The sequence below is a fragment of the Squalius cephalus genome (genome assembly GCF_949319135.1).
Source record: "Squalius cephalus genome assembly, chromosome: 17".
Classification (NCBI taxonomy): domain Eukaryota; kingdom Metazoa; phylum Chordata; class Actinopteri; order Cypriniformes; family Leuciscidae; genus Squalius; species Squalius cephalus.
The window spans coordinates 14652663-14668397 of NC_137138.1; the positions used below are offsets into that span (position 1 = coordinate 14652663).

At 37.5% G+C, this 15735-nt stretch overlaps 1 protein-coding gene across 4 annotated transcripts in view; it reads left to right on the forward strand.

The window, feature by feature from the left end:
* The window catches only part of tnksa (tankyrase, TRF1-interacting ankyrin-related ADP-ribose polymerase a), a 99653-nt gene that overhangs the window by 44446 nt on the left and 39472 nt on the right, over positions 1–15735 (forward strand). For all 4 annotated transcript variants that reach the window (XM_079847747.1, XM_079847748.1, XM_079847749.1 and 1 more), the window contains 2 exons: positions 272–308; positions 2091–2166. In XM_079847747.1, the coding sequence (XP_079703873.1) occupies positions 272–308; positions 2091–2166 (113 nt within the window). The remainder of the gene's footprint in view (positions 1–271; positions 309–2090; positions 2167–15735) is intronic.

Consider the following 15735-nt stretch of genomic DNA (forward strand, 5'->3'; position numbering starts at 1 on the left):
TGCCGTGTCCACAATCTGCTCAACGTCACGGTTTCATCAGGCAAGAGGGGTTGGCGCTCGGCGACGCCACCACCAGAAGAGAGAGACAGGCAGAGAACGAGAGAAAAGCAAGGCAGCATTGGTGCACTGATGCCTGTGCGCGTGTGTGTTTGAGTTGTCTGTGTGGGGCTGCCGGCGGTCCGCTGCTCCTTAGTTACTCTGGCTTCTTGCTGCTGCTGTACGTCCTTCATCCTGTTTGCCTCTGACACCATGATTTTTTGTAATCACTTAGGTGAATACAAGAAGGACGAACTCTTGGAAGCTGCGAGGTGAGTACATGCCTTCTTAACCTTTCCTCATGTCATTTCCCACTCTCTCATGATTCCGTTCTCTTCCTCCCTCCCTTGCTTTTTCCATAGACACTATTTTTCTTTTGTCTGTGCACATGGATATGAATTAAGGCATGTGTCGGAGAAGGTGCCGTCAGGACCGGGAATGTCTCAGTCAATGGATGCATTTAATACGTACATGTGATGGCCTGGAGGAGCCCACTTCCTACACAGAGGACAGCCTGAGAGTTTCCATTTATCTGCATGCCATGGGCAGAATGCTTTATTCCATGTGGTGAATTCTTCATTTTAATTGGTTTCCGAGTGCTGCAGGTGAAACCAGAGGAGAAGGATGCGAAAGAGACAACTTCACATCCTACCTGTTGTCTGGGGAAACTCCATTTCATCAAACACCTGATTGTCACCATAGCCATGGAAAAACAAGACTGCCTTTTGAAACACGTGACACGTAGGCAATCCCAGCAGTCACCACCTTTTCGTTACAGAGAAAAGATGTTCCTTTTCATACTCTGGTCTACATCTCCATTGGCCTTACCCCCCTTTTTATACCCCTGCCTTCAGGCACAGCCCACAGCATGGATACGAATCAGGACTCTTGTTTTTTTTTAATGATCAAGAGAGAAAGGAATTACAAAGACCTTGTAATACTCTCCAACATTAGGAAGAAAGATTGATAGGAACACGTGATCACAGGGGGCTTCATTGTTGTGGAATTAGGTTGATCTTTGCCCCACCCCTTTAAGGATGGCACGAGTAACGATATAAATTGAGAATCATTTTTAGAGACTTGCAGATTGGAAGGTGGGCGATGCAGATAGACAACTATTTGCAAGAAAGTCGGGTTTGACTTATGGCCTGTGCTCTTCTTATTAGTAATCTCCCGAAGACCAGGATGCATCTGCAAACGCATCAAGAAGATTGATGACACCCTCCCATTCCTCAGCCTCTCTTTCCAGTTGTAATCTCACAGCCAGTCCTATTTTGCCATGTTGGTGGTGGGGTGTGCATTTAAATGAAGGAATTTATGTTGTTGTTCATTTAAGACAGTTATCTGCAGTTACTGGCAGGAGTATCCCAGATTAACTGGGGAGAAACAAACTCCACTTATTATGCAAGGTTCTGGCAAGGCTTGTCCTGTAGTATAGTCTCGGACTCAAGTCTGCTATTGTCATAGAGTAGTTTTTGCATGCCTGCAAGACCCTGACAGTTTCCAAAGATGGAACACTCGACGTCGACATGTTCCAGCACAGGAGCACAACCACATTGTTTGGCAGCTAATATATCTCCTTTCCATTGTTCATCTTTTGATTAGAGTGGGATCAGGCCCATCTCTGGCCACAGATGGCATGAGGTCTTGGTCATAGCCATGGCAGGCCTATCAAATTCAGCACTGTGTTGTAGCTCGTGGTGCTGGCGAAACATAAATGTCGTTGGCAGGTGCTGATGATTCAAACATCTCCAGGCCACGGCTCACTCTAGTTACAGCAGGAACTTTATAGGATATCCGCAATTGCCACTCCTATGCATATGATACATTTAAATTGAAGGTACCCTGTCGGTTTCTTCTTTATGTTCCATAAAGTAAATTACCAATAGATGCTGTTTGTCTTGCATCCTCCTTTCTTGAATTTGACTTTTATTCCCTCATCTCTCCTTTTATCCTTTACTCCTTCACTCCTTATCTTCTCTTTGAAATTCACTGTTAGCTTATTCTTTTATACTGTTCCCCAATGTTCTTTAAAAACTGCTGCTTTGCTTCAGGAGCGGAAATGAAGAGAAGCTCATGGCCCTGCTTACGCCGTTAAACGTCAACTGCCACGCCAGTGATGGTCGTAAGGTAAGAACATTTACTGCATCATTAACGTTTGACCACTGTTTGTGAATACTCCATAGAACTGTTAATATTCTCCTTCCAACAAACTTCCAAAACCGAGTCAAGGTAGATGCCATATTTTATTTTACATGAATGAAAATAAGCTGATTTTTTTTAAGCTGATTTCATTCATAAGCATCAGGAAAGTCGGTTCACACACAATGTCTCTCAGCAGAGTTAACTAGTCTAGTCTCAGTCAACTTCTGTCCATGGTTATTATAGGTTTCAAATCTTAATTTAGTTTAGTTATTTTGTTCAGCATTCACTCATTGTTAGATTTTTTTTTCCTAGTTTCACTATTTTAGGTTTTGTTTATATAGTCTAAAAAGAACACCTAAGAATACTTTCTGTAAGTAGTTTTGCAGTCATGAAAATTTATTTTAGTTAAGATTGAGTTTTTCGAGTTATATTAGTTTATATATTTTATTTCTGTTAACAATTTTTTTTTAGATTTTGTTGTATTTTCACTAGTGACACTAACACTGCTTCCATCCTATTGGAAATTATAGTTCCAACCAAAATACAATTGTTTCAAGTCGACTGGTTAGACGTTGCCTTCATATGAATATTTAATTAAATATGGTGTCTTCCACGACTATGCTTCATTGTGAAAATGCAGCATTTTTCACTTCACCTTGCATTCATTGGGTTAATTTTGCAGTTGAAAATAAGTTTTATCATCAAATTAAAAGTAAAAGTGAATGCTGAGGGTTGGGTTTAAAGCTGAAGCCAAGAAGCATCAGTCTTATTTAATTGGTTCATATATAATCAAGTAGATAACTCAAGTAATTTATGTGGAACTGCTATTTAATTAGACTAGTTTTTCCTGCTGCTGTTGTGCATGAGTGTTGCATTGGTTCCAAGATTAAAGCAAACACTCAGGTTTTTACGAAGATGTACTGCAGTTTACTTGCAAGAGTACTAGCCTGCAATTCACTCTTTGTGTGTAACATGAGCTTTAAATTGAGTTTTTGGGAACACTTTATTTTACAGTGTCCTTGTTTCCATAGTAATAACTATAAATTATGCATAATTACAAGCAATTAAACCTAAACCAAACCCTCATCCTAACCCTTACCCTATAGTAAATACATGTAGTTAATTATTTTTACTCAGAGCTTAAATGTATTACACTATATAGCATGGATGCCTTAAAATGGATATCTATTTTTTTAGATACCATTTTTTTTTGCCTTATCTAGCCTATTTAAACAATACTTGACTGTGTACAATGACTTCTTCATCAATATTTGTCACTGAGGACAAGATCGGAACAGTGAAATGGTTGCAGAAGTGTCCTAATCTCTCAGAGATCAAGGGCTTGATTTAGAGGAATTACTCTCAGCCGCTTCTGCATGTAGTCCTCATGCGTATTTATTGAATATTGAATGATTTCCCAAGCGTGCTACCCAAAATGTTTTTTTTCCCTGCTTTGGTAAACATTTTGAGAAGAGTCTGGCTGCAGACATGAACTCTCAGCTCATTTGCACTGTCTGTGACATCATTTCTGAAAACTGTTTTACAAAGATTTATGATTTATCACATAATGAGTCTTCTAATTCAACTCATTGCTGTCTATTTTGAATGTGACAATAATAATTTTAGATTGCTGATGCAGCTTATAAAAGCATTCTGAAGGATGCTGTGATGATTTTCCAGTTTTTTTTTCTCAGCACTGGTCAGGATTAACCAATCATAGTTACTTGTTACAGGCTAAGACATTTTATTAAATAATTTTAAAGAAATTGCTTCATGAATTTCCTTTTGTATGTCAGGTACTAATCCTTTAAAGCATCAACATATGATTTGACCTTTTTAATGAAAATTTTTATTTATTTATTTATTTTACGTCTGCAATGCTTAAAAATAATACAATATAGTCTCAAGCATAATTCTAAATATACCAACTACGGTTACATACATGATTATATATGACAGTATATGTTGCGTTTACTGACACGTATATATTTCGTTTCATCATGAACATCTCATTTGAGATATTACTTTTTCCCAGTTCCCCTGTAAAGAATGCAATTGATGTCCAGACATTTCCCGACTCGTGAACATTTTAATGCAGTGCAGCCCTGCACATTTTAAAACGGATATCCCAGTGCTGCTTACTGCCGTTTATTTTACAAAATTTATGTCACAACATAAATTTTCCTCTTTTGATCAGAACGTCCTTCATTTCACACTGGACTAAACATCCTTCGGTTTTTTAAACTCCTTAGACTGAAATTCATCCCTGAGCTTGTTTAACAAGGTTTCTATTCATCTTAAAACAGGTGAGTGGAGTAAAGGCTCACTGAGCATGTGCCTGAGATTGGCTTTTATCGACCCAAGGGCCCATATCTTGCCTCTCTGTGTTAGCAGACCTCTAACAAAGTCTGATGCTCGTCCTCTTAGTTATTTGAGAGAGTGTTTCTATGCGAGATGCCGTCATTAGTAAAGGGATTATAGTATTTAGATGGATCTGATCTGTACCCTCTTGAATGAATCTCAAAGGATTCAACCCACAATAGATTGGCATTGCATTTCGTGTTTAATTGATTTTGGTTCATGATTTGGAAGAATTTTACAATCATCATGATAATGCTTATTCAAGCACAAAGAGCTGGCGTTTGCATCATGCCCGGGATAATCTTTAGCTCTTTTGGTCTTAATGAAAAAATGCACTTTCTGGGTCCATCTGCTTTAGTTGGCTGTTTTGCTCTCCCATGCAGCTTTATGGGTGTATGAAGATTAGTCTAAGGTAATGTTTATAGCAGCTTCTGCCTGAATCGCGAAGATGCCACTCTCCTGCCTTTTGTTGCTTTCTTTTCCAACCCTTTTGTGCACTTGCTACTTTATTAGAAATAGAAAGACACCACAGGAAGAATAGAGCATAGCAGGTTGTCAAAGCCTAAATACTTTGTTTGATTTAATCAGAGGATACCTTCTTATGTAGATCCACAGACAGAGTTTTCCCTATTGTCTGGTTACCTCGTTTTATTCTTTATCTTCTTTGCTGTACAGTGAAGAGAGTCCTTGAGAGATTCTCGGAAGTGTGTTATTTAGAGCTCTGTCCCTTTAATTTCATAGCCAATTTCTTCCACCTGATACTCCAGTCTCAACCATGAAAAGTGATTTGACTTACAGTGACTGCCAGCACTGTTTAGAGACACAGCCTTCCTCCACAAAACTCATTCCATCCTGTAACTCTGAGCATATTTTGGCTGGACCTCCGCCAAACCCCCATATGGTTGAATTATGTATTCTGTGTTCAGACAGAAAAGCACTTCCTTGGTCTTCTGTCCACACATCTCTGCGCCAAACAGTGTTTTGTGGTTATACTCCATATTCTGTAATAACTGTGGGTGTATCGATTTAGATTTGCACGGTTTGGTTTGTATCACTGTTTCGATCGATAAATACTTCATATGTTTCAGCTAAGGGTGTAGCCGTTCAGGTCAATTTAAAGCTGTTCACTTTATAAACTTGATATTTTAGCACACCCAATACTGCCATGATTGTCCACATTGTAAATAACAGTAATAACAGTAAAATTATTACATCTCAATATTGAAAGCGAAGGCTTTTTTCAGCAAATATTTGTCATATTTATGCACGAAATTAACAACATTAAACTGCTGTAATTCCCTACATAGTTTGTGGCTTGTGTCGTCAACAGAATAATTCTGAATATTTCAGTTACTTTTATTATTTTCTCTCTAGGGCTTATGTACAAAAAGTGATTCAGCAATCCAGAGAATTATGGTAAATGCTTTTAAGAATGGACACCTCGCAATTCATATACATTTAGTATTTGTATTTTCAGAGGTGGTGTCAGACATGAGACATGAGAGGAACTCTTGTTCTAATATAATATTAGGCAGCCTTTACTGCTATTTATTGCCTTTTCTCTTCCTACTACCCAACGCATAAATGTTTACAGCGAACACAAGATTTAGTAAATGCTTTGTCCACCTCTCGTTTCCAAAAGTGTGGGATGTTTGTGTTGATAACGCCGTCCTCAGCGCTACATTTTCGTTTTATAGTGCTTTTGTCACAGTTCCTTTAAGCTGCCCAACCAACCGACCAGGTTTGATTTGTTTTTTTTCTTTTACTGAGGATAGAATCATGGCCCTTGTGTTGTCTGTAAGCGAAAACGCCATATGCTGGTGAGGAAGGTCCACCAGGTCCGCTGCAGCATATTGTCCGTTCTTAGACTACATGGTGCTTCACCACGGTTGTCTTTGTCATGCATAATGCTTTGATATTCTGACTGGAGCATGAGAATACAGTAGACATCCTTCCCACTGAGCTTTAATTAGCCAATATATCTCCATTCAACATTATATCTTCTGCTCTACTCTGTTGCCAAATATGAGCAACTTTGTATTGATGACAATGGCGTGATTCACTTTCACCCGCTCTCCATTACAAGTGAACCACTTTTCATTTGGTAATTATATATTTGCCTCAGTGGCCATCACGCTCTCAGCCCTGGATCATGTAACAGATGGCCTTGGGTCCTCAATTTATTGCTTGCTGTTTTCCACACACTTCACCTCTCTTGGAATTTTTGGTTATACAGGACATATCATTCATAAAATAATATTGAATTTTTTGTTGTGTTTTTCCCTTCCCATGTTCCCAAGTAGAAAGCACACACATCTTGTATTGTATGGAATAAGGTTGCCACGACAGCAACATTTCATTAGTCGATACAAATACATCTGATTTTCTCGAAATGCCAATTTTGAGACGACAGCAATGTTCAATAGTGACTATTATAAAAATATGCACTGCTTTATTAAGTTATTACAGTTAAATATGTAAACCTTGCTTCATGTAATTATTCAAGTAAATATATACAGCTCTCATGTTTTTTACATTTCTTTTTTTTTGCATTTCACTAAATTCAAATCATATTTTTAGCAATTAACTTTAGCAATTCATATCAGAATCTTTTTTATATATATATATATATATATATATATATATATATATAGTATATATATATAGTATATACACATACATACATACATATACATATATATATCTTAATTTAAATCTGCCAAGTATTTGACCATTCACTTGTTTTCAAATTCATATTAATACCAAACTTTTGACATCCCTAAGGCTGTGTGTCCACCAAAGTGTTTTTAGCCAGCTGAAAAAGCAAGGTGCTCTCCTGAAAGCGCCTTGCTGTGGGCGCTTGAGAGGGCTTTGGCAGCGAAGCATTTTCTATTATTATTTTTTTCAGTTGAGATGCTTTGCTTGCTATGATCCAGAATATCCGCGTATATGTTACTAGTATCTCATTTCACAGATAGTTTGTTTCTGTATAGTTTCTATACAAAAATGTCGATACAATGTCAAGTATTTGCTCTGGCTTTTGTTTTACATTTTTTTTTGTTCCGTTATTATTATGCTTGTAGTTAACGTTTGTTATTGTTGGTGGTCGGTTGGAGTGGTATTTGTCCCGCCCCTCCTCCACTGTGATTGGAACGCTGGGTCAAAAGTGACCGTGATGAGAGCTACATTTTACCCAAAGTTGAACATTCTTCAACTCTCGGGACCAGTAAAAAATGCTGAGCGTTCAGTGTGAAATAGACACGAAGCGCCTCATCATGCTGCTGCCGTTTTAAACGCGGCACTCCCATTGAAAACAATTGAAAAATACGCTAGCCTGGGAAAAAAACGCTTTGGTTGGACACACGGCCTAAGTATAAAGTAGAACTTAACAGGCAAATCTGAAACCTAATTGTAATGGGCTCTGCTTGGTTACTCTACCACATCTATTAAGTATAACAACATGAACCTAGAGACTTATACCATTTCCAACATCTATCCTAATGAGAGGTGATGATGGGGTAGCATGCTAGCCTCTCTACTGGTTCAATCTCATTTCAGCCTTAAAAGACTGACATCTCTCTCAGGATCCTGCAAATTACCTCACATTCATCTTTCTCATGTATTGTTGTTGTTAGTTTTTTGATGTTGACCAATTTTAGAAGCTTCAAAGTTGTACCAACAGTGATATATTGAAAGCTCGTCTCTGATCCCATGCTGTGAAAATTAGAGCTTCCTGTTTTCTTATTTGAAGGGCTGTCTCATGTGCTGTGATTTCTTTTGCACTGCTAAATATATGCAGTAATGTGTGTTCGCTGTGCTTCACTGAATCAAGATCACTGCAAAATCAATGATTTTTGCAAATGTGAAAGCCAGCCTTGTATCAGTAAGATTTAGTTGCAATCTGACTGGTCTGTCCAGAGGGGATGTCAATGCATACACTGAAAAAAAAAAAAAAATTAGCCCTTGTAATTTATGAGAAATTTACAGTAAAATTCAAATAACAGCACGAACCTAGAGGCTTCTTCTGCCGTTTATTCAATTCAAATAAAAGAAACACTCAGTATATTCTTGTAAAACGTATTCCCATAAACTTTGAAAAAAATATATTTTTTACAGTGAAGTCATTTTATTTAAAACCATTAATAAGAACTGTCATCCTCATAGGTATAATTTTGTATTGTCTCTCTTCTGTATTTTTTGTTTAATCTTTGTTGGTTTGAGTGTAATACAAACCATATGAAATAAGGCTTATTTTTAAAGCTGTACTATTTATTTCTCTGGGGTTTTTTACCACTCGTCTCTGCTTACTATGTGCAGATTTCTTCAGAGTGTTCTATTTTCAGTTTTTCCACAATGTCTTGTTGCGTAGGAGGTTAAGGTCTTGACAGTTCTGTTCTTCAGCTTATTGCAGATTAAATAGGTCTCTCAAAATGGCAATCATCAAGCGTGTAGTAAGATTTACTGCCTCAATCCACTGTCTCTTGCTCATTTGTTGTTTATTGTTTATTTAAATTAGAGCTTTCAACAGATTAAAATACATTTTAATTAAAGTCTTATCTTTAAATCTTATTAATGTAATTTATTTAATATTTTTGGTGTTATTACATGAATCCACAGCAATGCATCAGTGGCTTCCTTGCTTGTGATAGACATATTTTATTAATCTCTGTGTGCATTATATATTGGTAATATATTTAAAGGCAAAAATGAAAATTGTCATCATCTACAAACCTTAATATGATGCAAAACCCATATTATTTATTTTATATCATCACTGTCGGGTGGAAACCTCATATCTCCAAAAAACACTACTTTAAAAAAAAAAAAAATATTTTTTTTTAATAAATAAACACAGTGTTGTCAAAGTTGATACTTTGGTTTTATATATGGTCAGATACCAGCATGTGTGATTATTTTATTGGAGTTAAAAGATTTTTGACATGAGAATTTCTGAGATTTTCCAACATACATGTTTTGTCCATTGTTAGAATGGCTGCATCTGAAGCAGTACGTGCATTGCATTACGTTTTCTTCAACTTACAGGTTACAAAGTTTATTGTAGCTCAGTTTTTTCTTCTTTAATTTGGCCATAATATCATGTTATTAAAGACAAAGTGCCAGACAGTACTGGCTAGAACTTGACAACAAATGCACTCTTCTCAGCTCCGCAAATACTTAAATGATTAGCCTTTATGCATATAGTGTTAAGGGGTGTAACTGTTCACAAAATTCACGGTTCGGTTCGATACGATAAACTGGTGTAACGGTTCGGTACGTTTTCGATACAGCAAAAAGAAAGAAATGCCAGAGAATTTTTTTGTTTGTTATTTATTAAAACTAACATCATAAAGTATGATCATTTTTTACTTTGAGCAAAATGTTTATTTCATTTCAGATTAACATTTGAGGGCAGCAATTTTATTCATAATGTCGAAATAAAACCAACGTACTTGAAAGCATTGCACTATTCTTGCCAAACTTCCATAGTTACAGTTAGTGTTACTACAGTAAATCCATGGTGAATGTTGCTGATCTGTGAACTTAAAGCCTATAACTAGTTAATTCATGGCACAATGTTTCTCCTGGTTTCCACGTCAGCGCTGTTTGATCCGTTAAAAACTGAGAAATTTTAATGTTTCTCACTAGATCTCGCAGCGATGTTATTACTTCAGTGGCGAGTTCAAATGCTTTCTTTACTGGATCTCGTAGCGCTGTGTATTAACAGTGTCGCTTGATCAAGATCAGCTCACGCTGCATTGGTCCAAACTGATAAACGGTCCGTGAAGCACAAAATAATAAGTAGCACAGTTTCGTTCCGCTTTCATTACGTTTGCCATTTGATGTTGGGCAGCGTTGTGTCGGTCGTGCCAACGAGACTGCTAACAAAATTTGGTCGCATCGGCAGGAAAAATGGTCCAACAAATCGTTTGGTTTGTAATGCGTACCGAACCGAAAGCCTTGTACCGAACGGTTCAATACGAATACGTGTATCGTTACACCCCTAATAGTGTTTCTTGAGTAAAAAACGCTGTACTTATCTATTACCAATTCTGCATTTACCCTTGGATTGCAAACAAGCAGATACAGTCAAAACTGGATGCAGCACTTCATTCGCGATAGAGGTGGGGTGGAGTTATGAAGTTTTACTGACAGTTGAAGGGTCCAATGTAGATGAGAGGTTCTGTCACAAGCTCTTTAGTATATTTCATTGGTTAAATATTAGCAAAACATTTATGGAAAAATATAAAAATGACAAGAGATACGAGGTTTCCGCCTGACAGCGACGAAATGGAAGTAAACATTTTGCAGAATGTCCAAGCTGCTTTATTTTGAAAAATGGAAGGTAATTTAAAAAAAATAAAGCACCATAAATGTACTATAATAATCCATTTAGTACTTAGTGCACTATATTGTATGTCTTCCTTCATGTTCCTTTTCTGTACAGTGAGAGAAAATGATGTACTGTAGGTTTAAACAACAGAGGTGAGTAAGTGTTGAATATATTTAGGTGAAATATACCTTTGTTTTCTTTGTGGCACTCTGGAGAAGTGCACTGCAATACAACAAATACTTGTCTAAATATCTCCCTTTTTGAAAAATGTAGATTGATACACATTTTAAAATATATATATATTTTTTTATGTTGGCATTTTCTTTTGGTATTTGTAAGACTCCCTCAGATATCTACATCTTGTAACATGGCATTTTATTCTCTTCTGTCATATTTTCTGGCTGGCCGTGTTGTCTCAGCATTTCATGGCAGCTGTGACCCTGGAGGAGCTCCTGCTCAGTGAAGCGTTTGCGTGTTAAATGTACCCCCTTGAACTGCTTTGTATTCAGGTTGGGCCTCTGCCTGCCTCTCTCTTGCCTGCATGTGAGAAGCCGGCACGTGGTTGGCACTCTTATATTGCAATTTACCACAACCTGCGAGGATTCAATGCCCTGCAGAGTCATGATGATTTGAGGGAAGAAAAGTGGCTGTCCTGCGATTTAAAGACTTGAGAATGGAAATAGTGATCACCAGTTTTACTAGAGACTGTAGTATTTAGTAAAATTGAATTGAAACATTGGTGTCCTAAAGATCCATTGTACTTTAAACCCTGTATGTAGAAGAAAAATGACCTAATAAGACTGCGGACAGCAGGTGCAAGAGTTAGTAAGTGATAGTTAACTAGATGTGTGATTAAACACTTGGCCTATTGAAACCAGAAGACAGTGTGAGCCCTACTGATTTGTCCATCACACTTTGAGACTCTCATCATTAGTCCTGAACCTCTCAATGCTGCAAGCATCTCTCTCTCACAGCGTGGCAGGGCCCAGAACAGTTCCCTGCTCCCTGTCAAGATCAGTCATCACGCTTTGACCATGGGCACTGATGAAGAGGTCCCATCCCCGAGGAGCAGCTGCTCTCCGCAACCAAAGATGTCATTTGCAACCATTAGAAGTCACACCAGTAACAGGGACAGTGTGGGTTTCCCCCATAGGCGTCTGGTGGTGGGTCAGGCATGGAAGCACATCTCATTCCCCTTCAGGGACACGTATAATCTCCTTATCACTTATCAACCATCCAGGGTGACTTGAGGGCACAGAGATGGTTGGTGTCTTGTGGCTTTTTTTAAAGGGCTCATTTACTGGGCTGTGAAGGGGGTTAAGTCGCTTAAGGCAACAGTGGTTTGGCCCGGGGAGACAGAGAGGGAGTGTCAATGTGTGAAAGGAAGGAGTGCTTCACCGTAGTTGTAGCTGTCTGAACGATGGAAAAAGCAGAGTCATTAGTCTCCTGTCTGGAGAAGAGGTTGTCAGTGAAGACAGAGACACTGCTCATCACGATACGTTTAAGGGCACACTAAAAGCTGAGCTCCATCTTTGCTGAAAAAGCTCTCTTTGCGGTGGCACTTATTCACGACAAGGGCACTGAGTGGACAGGCTTTTCATCAAAATGTGAGAGAACATTCACACATTTAGCAGAATGACTGCTCAAATGAAAATTGAAAAATCAAGACCCTGTGGCACATTTTGAAGTGAATTTTTTATCTAATTTGTTTAAATTGATTAAAGCTCGATTTTAGGAGGTAGCACTTTTGTTGAATTTTCCACATACTAGATTGTCATTTTCACACTTGATACAGTCGATCATAATTTGATTGTCTCTAATTCTCATCTGCTTTCACACTTAGTTGTTGTTCAACAGTATGTTTTTGCCATCAATGTGAGTACCTATGGAAGTGTGAAACGCTGCAAAATACAACAATTATTTGTTCACTTCTCAATTTAGTTCACTTTAGCCTCAAACTGAACTGGTTCACACTGATTTTAGGAAGAGTGAAAGTACTTTTGATATTCTTCAAAGTATTTTGTATTTCTTAGAATCCAGCGTTGTAGTTTGAAAAGAGGGTTGTCTGGAATGAAGTGTGAATCACTTCAGTTTCTGGTTAATGTGAACCCAAACAAGAAGTGAATTGCTGACTGTTGTGTTGTACGGCAATATACAGCTTCTTGGGGTTCTCAAATATATAGTATAATACAACATACCGCACAGACCAAGTTTGGGTCATTTTAAAGAGATAGTTCACCGAAATGAAAGTCCTGTCATCAATTGGAACACAAAAGAAGATATTTTGAAATACTGTTTTTGTCCATACAATCAAAGTCAATGGGGTCATAACCATATTGGACCATCTTGACTTTCATTGTAAGGTCAAAAGACGACTATGAAAAGATAAAAAAATTTGGATAAACTACCCTTTTAGCAAAACTATCAAGTGAGAAAGCTACATAGACTCTGAACAGATAGTAGGTGGTATAGTTAGTAGAATTTATGTTATATTTTTTTACACTTGATACATTTAAGCCTACAGTTACATGATCTTGTCTCGATTTGCGTTCACTATAACCACAAACCAAAGTGGTTAAAACTTCAGACTCCCTGTCTGAGCTAAATGGTCAGTTGAGTTTGATTCCACACCAAATCTTCTAGGCGATGTCAGTTGGAAAAATGGTCTTGATTGGCTCCATTACCTGCTTGCGTTCTTTAATTTGCTTGTGTTCTCCTTTGACCTCTGAGAAATCAGTGTGAAATCAAACCAGAGATGAATGACTTGCCCTCACTCTTTTTCTTGAAGTGGAAAAGAATTTATCAGTGCCATGCTAGCTTTAGAGGATGACTCAGAACATGGATTGAAAGCTATGCTTGTGTGTGTGTGTGTGTGTGTGTGTTAGGGAATAGAAAGCGTACTCCAGAGTGTGTTATTTGCAACGGTCCAGGTTTGAAAATGATGGAGTTCTCTGAAGTGCAGGACGTTATTAACACAGCACACTGGAGCACATTATCAAGATGCCTTCTACAGGGGCTCAGGGAAAAACAATCACTTACCGCACGCCTACCGCATATCCCATCAATCATGTCACAGTTGTTCCATGGTGAACAATTGACTTTTTCATTTTCTTTCCGCGTTTTACTCTTTCTCGCTGCTGCTTTTTTCTCAGATTAGGTTTGAGCTGGGCTCAGTTTTATGTTAAATATACACTGTAGTCAGTTCCACTTAACCTGTCTGAACCTTTAACCACATTACTAAACTTGAACAGTAAGCTTTTTTCCTTCCTTACTTGTGCTGTTGTTATTTTGCATGTATCTGATCTTCTTTTCCCAAATGACCCATATAATTCCAGAACATTTTCATTTTGTGGAATTGCTAACTGGCATTTAAAGGATAGTTCAACTGAAAATTAAAACTTTCATGCATTACTCACTCCCATGTCTTTCCAAACCTTACTGATTAAAAAGAAATCTCAAATTAAAAAAATTAAATAAAAGTCAGTGGGGTCCAGTGTGGGTTTTCAACCCCATGCATTGTGTGGACCAAAAAATATCTTCATGTTCCACAGAAGAACATCATTCTTAAAGGTTTGGAAAGACATGAGTTAATAGTGACAGAATTTTGTATTCATTAACAAGCCAACCATATTCCATAATCAAGTATCTTTTAGCTTTTGATGTCTTTTAGCTAAACGACACTATAAATGGCTTTAAGAACGTATGATGAAGACATTCTCATCCATATCAGCACATTGGAAGCCATTGTTCCATTGAATGCCTTATCATTACTCTGGAAAGGATTGTGAAACAGAGCTGTTTATATTGTGTGATAACATTTGCCTTAACATATTGCAGGCTTTAGCTTAAAGATTATGTGTACTGGAGGAGAATGATGTGGTAAAAGGCTTGGGAAGGAATTAGCACAGACAGATTTGCTTTGCACCAAGTCTCAGCGCTCTGGATCCAGCGTTCCTCAAGACAGCTCTCTTGTTGGCTTTGGTTTGCAAAAGCACAGTCTACTTGCAAAATCACAGAGGTAGGAGATTCACAGCACAATGAATAACAAGTGGATATATCAGTGGAACGCTGATAGATATCAAAGACCCAGCTCATCATTGAAACCCTAATATACATTTGAATTTTTTCACATTTTTTAATGCAATTTTGCAAAAGAATGCGATCTTGTCTATGCCAGTAAAGGTATTTACATGCCAAGCGAAATTGAGGCAAAAAATGGTTTCACCATTTCACCAAGGCTGCATTTATTGGATGAAAAAAGAAACCTTAACAGTAATATTGTGAAAATTATTACAATTTAAAAACAACTATTTTCTATTTTGAATTGTAACTCAATTTAAATTCTCGTGATTGCAAAGCTGAAATTTCAGCAGCCATTACTCCAGTGTTAGGTGATTCTTCAGAAATCATTGTAATATGCTGATTTGGTGCTCAAGACACATTTATCAATGTTTAAGTTTTTTATTTATTTTTTTGGAAACTGTGATGCATTTTTTCAGGATTCTTTGATGAATAGACCCCAAACCTTTGAACAGTAAAGTATATATGCATGTCAAAAAAAAAAAATTCTAAGCTATTGTATTATAGTGTATGCAATATGCATACAGAAGATGTCTCAATACAGTGTTGTCTTTAGTTTGCACATCAGGTGAAGCTTGCTGTGCTTTGCCGTCTTTGATAAAGTATCAAGTTGAGGCAGCCTCGCTGCACAGGCTGAGATAAAACAATCGGCGTGCGATCTGTGCAGTGGTTGCTAGTGAGAATAAATTAATTCAGTTGCAACTTTGTGGTTTCATTTCCATAATTCTGAGGATTAACAAATATTTTGTCTATTCGAGCGTCTGTTCCTGTCCCTCATTACA